The sequence below is a fragment of the Takifugu rubripes genome, chromosome 20 (assembly GCF_901000725.2).
Source record: "Takifugu rubripes chromosome 20, fTakRub1.2, whole genome shotgun sequence".
Classification (NCBI taxonomy): domain Eukaryota; kingdom Metazoa; phylum Chordata; class Actinopteri; order Tetraodontiformes; family Tetraodontidae; genus Takifugu; species Takifugu rubripes.
The window spans coordinates 14,193,289-14,206,527 of NC_042304.1; the positions used below are offsets into that span (position 1 = coordinate 14,193,289).

The 13,239-nt window shown below is 45.9% G+C and overlaps 1 protein-coding gene across 4 annotated transcripts in view; it reads right to left on the minus strand.

The window, feature by feature from the left end:
• Positions 1-4,337: 4,337 nt before the first annotated feature.
• The window catches only part of lrp8 (low density lipoprotein receptor-related protein 8, apolipoprotein e receptor), an 86,872-nt gene continuing 77,970 nt past the window's right edge, over positions 4,338-13,239 (minus strand). Inside the window, exons 17-19 of one of the 4 annotated variants that reach the window (XM_011615113.2) lie at positions 12,131-12,199; positions 10,055-10,227; positions 4,338-8,414 (exon numbers count right to left, since the gene is read on the minus strand). In XM_011615113.2, coding sequence (XP_011613415.2) covers positions 8,376-8,414; positions 10,055-10,227; positions 12,131-12,199 — 281 coding nt within the window. In that variant the 3' untranslated portion in view covers positions 4,338-8,375. Of the gene's footprint in view, positions 10,246-12,130; positions 12,200-13,239 lie in introns of all 4 variants that reach the window. The other 3 variants (XM_011615112.2, XM_011615111.2, XM_011615110.2) reach the window with 3 other exon arrangements.

Sequence of the window (13,239 nt, forward strand, 5' to 3'; positions counted from 1 at the left end):
GGGGGGGAGTGAATTTAAGCTGTTGCCGTATGTACATGACAGAGTGAAATGTAAAAAAAAAAAAAAACAACAAAAAAAAATTAAAAACCTCCGTACCTCTCTGACATGTTACTTGTACTTCAGGATCATATGTTACCAATCAAAGAGAAATAAATATCAGTATTTAAAATTAAAGTGTCATGCAGTTCTTTGAAGAAGTTGTTTAAAACCCAGGACATAATGCCTTTTGGTCAAATGAGTGGTAAAGGATGAGCAAGAATTTTCTGCTCTGTGGGGATAACAAGTTGTTTATGAATCCTTTTTTGACTGTTGGTTAGCATTTATTTTTAAAAGAACTATCTCATTTTATCTGTTGCTGACAACTACTGAACCCACCACGTGGTGTAATGACATTTGAAAACCAGCAGGTGGCGGTATTGGCGCACCGATGAAGACGCTCTCGCTCGTATTTTTCCTTTAAAACTCGAACAGGTTCCTCCAAAAGTAACGGTTGATTTAAAATCACTTTGACGGTTTGACAATGTTAAAAGTCACATGTTGGTCACTTGACCACATGACATGTCATGTGAGAGACTTGAGCTGACCCTCTAATGTACTCAGTGCTTGTCACTGAAAGTAAGAAAGAGCAACAAAGGGCATTCTTTTAGTTGAAGTAAATATATAAATCTGGTCATGCTGGCTAAAATGTCTTCTTGGTTGCTAACAACACAGCAGCCAACACAATGACCCAGACAAAAGGATCCCAACACATGCACTCAAACCCAAGAGCGTGATGAACCGACGGTCTCACCTGATGGGCGCCTCTCGCTGGCTGTGCACCAGCCAGGCTCCAGACGGTAACTGCAGGTCATTCGCGGTCTCAAGGTACCTGGAAGTTCAGATCAGGTTGCATCTAATCGTTGGACGGCAAATGGCAACAGCAGGAGGGAATTCAAATTGAGTATTAAACCGGGGCAGCTAAAATCTGGCTAAAATCAAACTAAATTGTTAAATAAATGATGCACTGTAGAAGACAGATTATCAGGTATACATCAAATTTTGCACCTAATCTTTCCCAACACCTGAAAAATGTAATATTAAATTTATTTTATGAATTACAGATGGCTGGAAATTAATTTCTCTGGGAAACAGATGGCTGCCATCACATATATAAATAAAAAATAGGAGGGGGGGATTGCTTTCCTCTTAACTGAAGTGAGGACGCCTCAGTGCTGTTTATGGGCTGCAGTAATTACGACCACACAATGAACGCTGATGTTCTCGTGCACGCGTGAGCACAAACCACAACGTACTGAGGCCATTCCCAGGTTCCCAAACAGCGAGGAATGAGAGGATAATGAGTAAAAACGTTGTTTTTCTCTCCGCATCAGCTGTTGGCTGCAAATCTGCCAAAATGGAGTCCAGCAGGCGGCTCGCAAAGGATCTCTGTGGGCGTTGGACGCCCTCAACCGTCCCAGCAGGTGAAAGATTCAATCAAAACTTCTCACACATGCTGAAACATCTGCAGCACCAAAGGGTTACATCTTTGTTTTGCACATGATTGTGGCGCGCGTGCGCGTGCACACGCACAGCATTCGTGAAGGGGAGAGAGCCACAAAAGAGGAAACAAGCCCATTAAAACCACCTTCCCGCTGTGATGCGAATGCCCCGAAACGGAGATGACTCATGCTAAAGTGCCCTTCGCCTCACACGCAAACATACATCGACGTGCTTACATGTGCTTGACGTCACACACAGACACACACGAGTCTGGAACGATGCAGAGGCAGAGGAAGAGGAGAAGGCGGCGTACAAACATAAACATCAGCACAAGTGCCCCTAATCTGCATAGCAAACAGCGGCATGATGAGCGAGGCTCGTTAGCATTCACACTCTTTGCTGTAATTATCTGCTAATGGTGGTGCTCCTCCTCCTCAAGGGTGTTTCTGCATGTGGAAATATCAGCAAACACACACACACAGAAATATTTAAATAGAAAAAAAAAAGGGGAAGCACACACAAATACACACAGCTAAACAGGCGACGCAAAAGGCTGAAATCAGACAATTTGGGCAAATACACAACTTCACCTCATATATAAAAGGAGCACATGCACACACGCACACGCCCACCCACCTACACACACGCCCACACAGTTCAATAACCCTGCTCATCTGTATGCACCCGTGATTAATCTGAGCAAATTATTATCCAGGAGATAATAGGAACTGTCACCCACGAGGCAGGAAAATGTGCTTGTGTGTGTTGACTGAGACCAATAGATGCAACAAACAAGGTGCAAGAAAGTGAAGCACAGGGAGGAAAAGTGCAGGATTAGCGGGAAAAGAAACGAATAGAGAAGCATGTGAGTGCGTTAATATGTGGGGGAAATGCTGCTGCAACTACAAGCGACTGAAAAAGAGGAGGCTGAACTCTGGTTTGGAGACTAATCACTATTATTGCTTTTGTTTGTTTGGGGCGACAGTGATCTTAATGTTCTCTGCAAAGATCAACCTCAAAACAGGACAAATAGGAAATGTGGCCCAACATAGAAAAGCCGAATTCTTTCCCGCATTGTTTTACAGAATAAACTCTAAATGGAGACCACCTGGAGCTGAGAACTTATTGTTTCTTGGAGGCTAAAGCCGAACACTGGCTGGAAGTTCTCTTCTCATCAGGTGACTGTAGGTCTGACATTCGACCAACAGGGGGCGCAAGACATCAGCAGATGACGAGAAGAAGACTCCTCGAGTTGGAACCATTACACACAAACTGTAGATTCCAGATAGACAGAAATTCCGTGGATGGTTGGTGAAGATGACAAATACCTCCAATGATGCCAGAAATGCAGATGAGCACAGGCATCCCAGTCCTGCTGTGCTGGGATGAGTTCCATAAGTCATTCCATCCCAGAATCCTGTCAGATTTAATTCAAAGGGATGGGAGCAGACTGATTTTCCACCACTATAAACAACCTGGATGCTCCTCTAAATCAAAAATGAGTCCTAAATGACTTCCATATTACTAAATAGAGGCCAGCCGTCTATGTCTATGAACAAAAGAGAATTTTAATCTGTTTTGTAGGATATTATCAGATATGTGTCGTGATGAAAAGCCACAATGGCCAGAGGACGGGGACGTTTGATGCATGGTTATATTGTGGTGATATTCATGAACAGAAAACTGTCCATAAATACAATAAAGAGAAACCAGTGAGATAACTGCAGGAGAAATGAGAGGGGTCAGCCCATGACAGAACTCACCACCTTCCGAACCCTTTGATCCTCCGAGTCCCTCTGGTTCTGGTGGAGCTTGAGTGGTGCTGCGGGAGATGACAGAATGGGGAACTGGCAGGGCTGAATCTTCAATGAAGAGCACACAGCAACACTGACGACAGAGAGGCCAAAGAGCTTCGATATCCTCAGCCGACTCTCGCCACCGACTCATCCATCAGCCCCCCCGCGGAGCTGTCGTTTCACTTAACTCTCCAGGGACTCCAGGGATCCCCCGTCTCCTGCCACTTTGTCCCTCCAGCTTATACTGTCACTCCATTTCACCCTCACACTCCGGCTCTCCCTCCCTCTTTACTCTCTTTTCTAAAAACAAAAGCTTTTCATCCACCAGCATAAACTCAGACCAAAAAAAAAAAAGGGTTGAGAGCCCAGAAATGAATTAGACGGTTTATGTAGAATCATCTAGCTGATGGTTAATTACCCTGAGTAGGGTCAGTTCACCCTGACTGCTGAGCTGTCCAAGGCTTGTAAAGGAGTCGGTCATTTTGTCCCATAACGTGGGCCTCTGATAACGGTGTGTGACGCATTATTTATGCCACGCGTTGCTAAACGTGCTGGATGACGTAGCTCAGCTGAGTGTCAGCAGCTTTTAAATTCGTCGCTCGCTCTTCTGGTTGTCACCAGTTTTCAAAACAAGTTTGTTCTGTTCCCGATTATGACCCAAAGGTACGTATTCAGTCACTGTTCTTGGGTCCTGAAGGTGCTCAGTGACTTTTGCGGCTTGTTCGGACTCATCACGCAGTTCTCCTGGATAAGCGTTGAGCTCTTTGCACCTTCCAAAGGCAGCCTCGGCGCTCCAGCTGCGTCAGGATGTTTAGGGTGCAGCACGTGTGTGTGATTCTCAACCAAACATTCACAGAAGCCAGATGGAGCCAAGACGCATCGTGGGACAGTTTTTATAAATTTAATATATCAATATATAGAGATATTTCTCAACAACTTGATTTCATAGAAACGTGGGTGAGACCATTTTGGCATACAGTACAGGTAATCCATGTCAGTACAGAAGCTAAGGTTTTCCCCCCTAACCCCTCCAATCCCTCCCTCCCCCCCCGCCCACGCCTCCCACACGCACACTCACACACACACACGCACACGCACGCACGCACGGAACACGGAACCAAAGTGAAAGTACGCAGGAGCACGAAACAAGGCACCAATAAATTAAAATTGATCTTTAAAATAAAAAGCAAAACCAAAAAAACCAAAAACACAGCACAAGGAAATCTACCCGATGGAAGTAAATACAGTGTGACGGCTAAAACTCTGCTGTTAAAAAGCAACAAACAAACGGAGCAGAAGGACAGGAAGAAGTTAAATAAAAACACTTTGGCAGATTATTAATCGTAGTTACAATCAAGTAGTAAATAAATCCAGTGCTCTCGTGTTCAAATAAATTCATATATAGTCTACACTCCTTTGCCCCCCAGAGGTTTATGTACAGCTTTTTTTACAGACTTAAAACATTATCAAAAAGTTGTTTTTCTTTTTTGCCGTATGAAAATGTATTTACAAGTCAGGATTCAAAACCACCGGACCGTACCACTGGACTAACCCCCCCCCCTCACCTTTTTTCTCCCCTCCTAAGAGTGTTTTCTCTTTACACAGTGCAGAAGGCTCCTTGAAAAGTTTTGTGCAACAAACAGCGTAAAAAAAAAAAAAAAAAGCCGCTCACATGAGTGTGGGGTGGATGGAAACCCAGGTAGATTCTTCTGGAACAAAACGTAGGTAGTTCTGTCAAACCTGACTCGGGTTGAAGTTCATCAAATAAGAAAAAGACGGTTTTAAGCCCAACAGTGTTGATTTTTATCAAAATATTGCCCCCAGATTCTACACTGGAACATGGAAAACAAAGAACGTCAGCATTTAGAACGTGTGACAGAGTCCAAACGCGACGATGGAGAAAACAGTCCAGCGGCGAGGCCTGAATGAAGCGCCGCTTCTCTTCGTCCCGCTGGTTCAGGATCCAGACGGTTCATTGGTCGCTCCAGTGTTTCAATCCTTCAAGTGTGCTTGTGTCGACCTGGAAACTGATCGCTCGCTGAAAGGAAGGATGTCACAGATGAAGATGGAGGTGGGAGGGTGAGGGGGATGAGAGCGCGGAGGCGGCCATGCTGACGCCGCTCTCCCAGCTCCAGCTCAGCGATCCAAAGCTCGCGGAGACGTGAAGGCGGAGAGGTTGGCGAGTGATGCTAAGGAGCGTCCTGGTTCCGTCTGGATCAGGAACAGACAGAAGCAGCGTGCAGAGAGGAAGCAGAGGACGAGCGGGAGGACGGGCTAAAACTGGGAGCACACTTCAGGCTTTGTTAGGAGAAAACTACTGAACCCAGTTAGTACGGCGGTTAGAATTTGCTCTGGCGAAGCAGAAAGATCTACGGACCATTTGGTCCTTGAAGCGCTCGACGCTTTACGATAAATCCACAGAGGAACGTGGAAGAGGACATTTCTGGAAAGACGGATATCCACCCTGAAAGCAGCCCTGCGACTAAAACAGCTCAGCTTAAAAAGCCCCCCTCTCTACGCAGCAACACACCTGGATTATCCAGGAAGCAGCAGAACCACGCAGATAACTCCTCCAGCTCTTCAATAGGAGGTTCAATTCCTCGGCTCAATAACAGCAGTCTGGGTCTCATGGAGCCCACCGATAGTAAAGCGTGATTGCTCTGCCATCATAGCACCAATAAGCCTTACATTTTATTAAAATACTATATATTCAAATTAATAATGCGCGCCAAGGGACGTCTACCCGCCACAATTACAGCATGATGAATGAAGCCGGCTCCCTGGTATCAACGCGGCTGCAGACCGAGCGAGCCAATCTGTCTTTGCGCCGGAGCAATAATAGGCTTTCTACAACATCAGGCTCAGTAACCTCAATAAATAAGCAATTCATACTCCGACTTCAAGCACTCAGAACGGATCCCAATTAGGCCTGCAGCAAACATGATGTGAGAGGAGCGAGCGCGCCGCGGCGTCGCGATTGTTTCATCTGCACTTCGTATCCAAATCCGACCTGTGGCTGTTTACTCGGCGACTTCGTCTTAATTCTTCCATTAGGATGGGAAGGCATGAAGTCCACGCGCGCCAGACGGAAGGACAGCTCGACGTGCCCGAGAGCGCAGCAAAGCGGAGCGAGGCTGAGCGCTCGCCGCCACCACGCGACGCGTTTTTATTTGACTTCATCTGTAAAAGATTAAGATGAAGAGTGAAGCCTCTCCCCGCCTTTGTGCTCAGCCTCACTTCATTTGATGGAACGGGCTATAATTTATGTCTCGCGCCGCGCGCACGGCGCCGGGCAGGAGGTGTCATTTTTCTGAGGGAGACGAGGAGCGAACGCCCCATTAATGCGACACGGCATCAGCAGAAATCCGCAAAAATACATATCCCTCCATCCATCCTCTGGCCACAGAGGTGTTTGATCGCTCAGAGATTTGTCTAAATTCTGCCCCTTTTTTTGTCTTGGCATGCGTTTTCCTCTGTCCCAGGAGGCCGGAGAAGAAGCTGTAACTACCATTAATCAAGACGAGCCGATTCTGAGAAGACTGGAAGACTTTTTACATCCTATTGTGTTTCTGCTTAACTGTAGTCGTCTAGACACACAAAGTAAGGAAGACCAGTTTTTTGCAGGACTACTGTATATTTGCAGTTAACTTTTAAAAGTGTTTCAGAAATCAGGAACCTCTAAAATACCCAGTAACGATAGTGACAAGTGGAATACAGCAATTTATGCTTCAAGACCGGTTTCGGCTTTTCTCCTGACGTGATTGCTCGTAGTCGGTGAGACAGTGAGGCGGTATAATCACTGGGCCCGGATCCCATCAGGCTGGGTTGGAAGTGTGTCTCGAGCCAATAGAAGATGAGCTCTTTACGCTGGTTTACAGTGTTTCCTCCGCGTGCACATCTTTCAGATCGCATCAATGCATATTAAAAACAAGGCCAGGAGCACAAGTGACATCATTCCTCTTCAGTGGACGTTTACAGCAGCAATGTTAACAATAAAAAGGCTGAAGAAGAGGGATCAAAACCAGGCTTCAGTCTTCATGGGCTGTTTAAACTTTGATAACACTTATACATGACAGAAGTCGGCACCATTTGCATATTTTAAAGCAGTCGCGGTGCAAATGAGCTGTAAATCTGCCAAATTCTGTACCTGGAGCAGCCACGCCTCCAACTCTTGGCGCAAGAAATTACCCATAATCCATTGCATTTTCTGCCCCGCTGCTTTTTGCTAGTAGGCACTAGCCTCTCGTGGCACGGATCCTTCTAAAAATGGAAACTCTCCCTGAACTCACCTCCAAACATGCAGGTAAATGCCATCATTTTCCCTGACTCCTCTCCCCTTGGCTATTCTTAGCTTTGGCTGCATGTGGCGCGCCGAGGGGCAAATCTGACAGAACGGATGAGAGTCCCGGCTTAAAAAAAAAAAAAGAAGAAAAAAAGAAAAAGAGGAAAAATCCATCCTGCTTGATTACAGGAGCCAGCATTTTCTGTTTGAGTGGTCAAAGCTTTTAGGTGCGTTTTCGTCACGTGTTTTAGTAAATTTGCGTTTGTGTGTTTATCCTAATTTATTAGTTGTTCCGCTGTTTTGCATCTCAACCTTGCCTTAATCACTTATTTAATTAAATGGCCGATGACTACTCTGTGTAAGCCTTTAGTGCATTAAAGAGAGACAACCCCGCCCACATATTTACATAATCAAACACAGAAACAAAGTTATGATCTGTGGAATTAAAAATGCTGAATGCCAGTTTGAGTCCCCTACAGCGGGCAGACAGTCTCCTATTTACAATGTGCGCTGAGACGGCCAAATGAGGTTAGTGTGAACAAAGTCATCAAGCAGCATTCAACACACCACTACAGCTAGTAAGAGGCAGACAGAAGAGAGGAGTGCAACAGACACCGTAAATACAGCGAGTAGTCATGCTAATGTTGTTATTCCAGAGGAGCAAACATGGAGAGAAAAATCCCATCCCCGTTTCCCAAATAGGGAGTCAAAGTGAGGACTCCTCTCTCTATATCTCGTCTGTGTCGTGTTGCCCTCCTTGTAGTGATGTAGAGGTTGTGGTGAGAGGAGGGGAGGGTGCAGCGCACATTAGCCCCCCCTCAGGGGTAACCATCATCCTCCAGACTGAGTGCCACGCGCTGGAAACAGCAGATAAAAAAATAAATGTTACCACAGCAAGCTGGTGAAGGCGGGACAGAGGTGAGAGGGATGGAAAAAAGCACAGCAGGGTGAGCGGAGAACAAAGGAAGAGAAACAGGAACGCGGCGGAGCGTCAACAGCGCCGGCGAAAACGAGTCCGCGCGGCGCAGCTTCTCCCGTCACTCCCTTAATCTCCCTCACAGTCCCCGGCTCCTGCTCCTCACCTCCCGCCTCTCACCTCTTCCCGTTCCAAAATGGTCTGTTTCAGCGCGGGGGACGCGGCGAGCCTCGCCTGTGGCTGCAAATGTGTGGCCCGCATAATGCCAACCTGATTTCCTCGCCATCAAACGAAGGCGAGAGAAGGAGGGAGCGGCGGTGGAAAGGAGGAGTAAAAAAGTAGAAAACAATAAGGGGGATACAAGTGACACATGAGCGCGAGACAGCACAGAAGCCACTGTTCAGTCCCCTCAGAGGGTGGCTGTATCGACCTTGAATATTAATGACTCAGATGTGCACCTGTTTATGTGTGTGTGTGTGTGTGTGTGTGTGTGTGTGTGTCATCTCCAGCCTGTCATCATGCCAGAGATACCCAGAATTCCTCCTCTCTCTAGAGCAACACCACACAAAGAAAACTGTGTTACCATGCCAACCACTAAAAGCGCCAGACCCCCCCCCCCACCCACCCTTGCCATAATCCTTTTTTGCAGCCTTCTGCTGTTTTCTTTTACACAAAAATGGATTCAACACTTAACGATATGATGACAACACGCTCTGATACACTGTTTTGAGGGGCTCCGAACGCAGCTGCCGTTGTTCCACGCCGCTCAATAATTCCATAAACACTTCACAAAGACGCACCAGCAGGAGAGATCGGGCCATCCTGCAGCTGAAGTCACGGCGGGATATTAGAAATACTCTCTCTCTCTCTTTGTTTTTGTTTTGCTGTCTCTCATTTGTGCTCCCAATTTCATCCCCAATTTCAGCTTAAAAAGCTTAAAACTCACTCGGCGGTGATGTGGATGGATCCATTTTGTGTGTTTGTCCTGTCCTCTGCCGTCCTCTCAGGCATCGTTCTCAAATGAAATGAATGCTTTTTTAAAAAAAACATAAATATATGTGTATCTAATGCTGTCTGAGCTTCACCGTGGCACACGTGTGCTGGCATTTCTCATGCTGCTGTCTAGTGACGAGCACGCCAGCTGCTTCTGTGTGACCGTGTAGAAATAAAACGAACATATATCTCCCAATTACCTCAACAAACACGTCGACATCCATTAATATGTACGATTTGATGGGAGGCTGGCGATAAGAAGGTGATGACGATGATAAAATGGACGTACTGTATGACTGCGGTCATGAAGATGACACAACGGTGGATGTAACGCGTTGGTGAATGTGCGCGAACCTCAGTGATGATTTAGAAATCCTGTGTGAAAGTGGGCGTGTGCAAGGCTGTTCTTTCTTTCCAGGCCGCGTGCAACAATGGTGTTGCGCATCCCTGCGTATCTGCAATATTTCAAACTGCCTTTCATTTGCTGCTGGAGAGCATCGGCGCCCCCGAGTACCAGTGGGAATTGCTGTCTGTGATGCCGCCCCCTAGAGGAAGTGCTAAGAATGGCTGACTGTGGCTGCCACTCACTGCTGGGTACACGTGGCCGATGGACTCGCTGTGTCGCCCGATGTGGATCTCGTCGTCGTCGTCCTCCGTGGTCTTGCGGTAAACGGGGTTGTCGAAGTTCATGCTCTTGGTGTTCTTGCGCCGCCAATTGCGCCAAACCAGGTAACCGCCGGTGCAGAGTAATCCGATGACCACTGTGGCAAGGATAGGGACTGCATGTGTTTAACACACACACAACAACAACACACGGCCGGAGCGTTAACACAGCCCAGGGGACACAGAGCGGCGCTTTAAGCACTCATCCAGCTACAAACACACTTTTCATATTCACCCGCACACTCAGGGCTCACTATTTTCTGGAATACCTAAGTGGTAACATTTAATTACGCCAGTCAAACATCCGCAAGGCGCGATATTACTGCTATCAGCCACTAGAGGGCGATGTAGATATTTGGGTTTCGCCTTTGAGAAAATAAAAATCTGTCCGTTTTCCATAATCTGTGGTAATAGCATGTGTTATGGCACATAATTAGCAAGTAAAGGGTGAAAATAATGAGCCTGAATGTATCCATCCGTCTCTAGGCCAACATCCCAACGATGATTACACACACAACAACACACACGCACAAACCACAGTAGAAAATGCGCACAAATACTGTGTGAAAAAACAACAATTGCACAAACCGATAACTGCACGGCACTTGCAGGAACACAGAGCAACACAAAATATCAAACTCATAACACTCAGTTATTGAATCCAGCAATTTCAAAATGCATTTGGATGTTATTCGTGTGGACAAACAGACAAAGGAAGAAGAGGGAGGGAAAGGGGGGAGGGCAGATTTGAGATAAACTGCCTCTCTCATCCCATTATCATATCAGCATGGCTGCTTAGCTGCCCAGTCGGACCTGTGTGTGCAGAGTGCACGCCGAAGGCAATCAGCGCTTCTGCAGACACAGCAGCCGGGGGCGGGGGGGTATTTATGCTGTTTAACGCCTATAGCCTTCATTTTACATCCCCTCTGATTCTAATTGCCCTTTTGCCGCATGGACACCTTTAATCCACGTGTGCGGGGGCGTTTTACTCAAATTCATAGATGTTCTTTTTCATAAAAGACACTAAAAACTGAAATTTCTAAAGTCTGATTTCATTTCAGTGAAACAGCCTAAAAACCAACAGCAGTAATTGGTCGGCTGCTTTCCTCTCGGAGAGCGGTGGGTGGGCACGGTGAATTAGCGTGAGTGGAGAACTGGGTTGCAGAAATCTGGCCCCTGTGGACCTCCAACAATAATTACTGTTTCAAATCTGTGGAAAAATACAAAATGAGGGGATTTATGGCAGCAGTGAGTGGCAGAAGGACACAATGAGGGGTGCAGGAGGAAGAGTTAATACTCTCAGGGGCTGTTTTAATGAGCTGATATCTCCATCACTGAGAAAAGAGAGCAAATGTTTTAGAGCTCCCATAATTTGTCAAAGGCTTCAATATTAGGGATGAAAGAGATGTTAATTAGGGACATGCAGTATGCTGCTACAATCTGAGCACCGAGTTAGTTTGCTAGTGACATTGCTCTAGGTTATTGATTAAAGTATTAGCCCCCTACACGTCTGTAATTTCTGATTTTTATGGAATAAAGCTATAAAACCTGCTGTAAGATCTACCAAAATCATATTTGGTTTTACAGTGGGGAGAGTCGGTCATTATTAGTGGATTTCTCGTGAATAACAACCTAATGAGCACATTTAAATGCCTGTTTATTACTGAATGGTAAACTCCATTACCCATAATGCTTTAAGCCAAATTGTTGTTTGATAACCTTCTCAGCCTTGGTACATTTAAACACTAGTCATTTGTGCACAAGAACATGAGCACTAATGCTGAAATCGACTTTTTTCTCCGTGGTATTTTCAGCTGAACTGAATCTTAAAACGTTAAATTTTAATCAGTTGGAATCCAAACATTCCTAATCACCAACACACACACAAACACACCAGTCCAGCCCTGCACATGCAAACACTACGCACAACTAGAGCAACAAGTAAAGACAAAGGAGCAAGCAGAGCGGAGCAGGCGAGCAGAAAGCAGCAGGAGTACTCACCGATAGGAATGACTATTCCCAGAACAGCTACGGTGATGTTGTTCCCTATGAGGTAGTGATCACTTCCAGCTAAGAAGGAAAAGAGTGGAAAAATAGGCAAAAGAATTCAGTTTTAGGCTTCCTGCATAACAAATATAGAGAACCTCGAGTGACACTTTGAGGAGCTCTCATGTGCACAAAAGATGGATGATTTCGCTGAAATATAATAAAGCCCATCTCTGAAAGAACAATGCATAAAAATACTTGCAAATAACATTCAAATTCATACCAGAGGAATGCATCTTTCAAATGAGCTTCTGAAGTACTGCAGGGGACACTGAAGGTGAACCGAGACACCCTGCATCTTTCACCACAACGTGTCTTTGTATTGATTATCAAACGGAACACAGCATACATTTGCATCCTTTAAACATCTGCCCTGGTCTCAATTAATCCAGCTCCTCAACCCAATTAGCAGCAGGCTAGCTATTAGCCAAAGTGTGATCAAGTGGTTATAATGAAGTCAGAAGAGATGGCTGTGCTACACAGTGCATACTGATTGGGCCATTCTGGATAGCGACACACAACGTGACCATGACATAAGGACCAGATGGGAAGTGCAAATGCATTTTAGACACCAAATCTCTGACAGTCAGCCATAAAAAGGTAAATTGCTTGTTTGGGAATCCACCCGGACGCATACTACAACAAAAGGCCCAGTGGGGAATCTCTCAGCACTGAATTAGAGCCTGAGTCAGCAGAACTGAGTTTAGCTTTTCTTGTAAAGTAGCGGTGAGGTCCAATGGGGAGGGGGGGGCTAAGCCTATAAAATAAATGAAGTACTTATGGAGGAATTCTTAAAATTTTAAAGAAAAGTAAAAGCTCTCCGTTTCACCAGCACTGCTGTTATCGGAGGGCTTTTAGGCTGCAGAAGTCTGATTAATTCATTACACAAACTCTTTTTTTGTCCAGAAAAAAATCCGACGAGCCGCAGCGGGCATCCATTCTGGACTTTTATGTGCCACAACTTTGTGGTTTGCCTTTTTTCCCTGAAACTCCTGGTTCCTCTTTGCTGCGCCGAGCCGGCCGCGGCGCTTCCGCATGCCTAACAGCTGACGCCGGCAAACTTG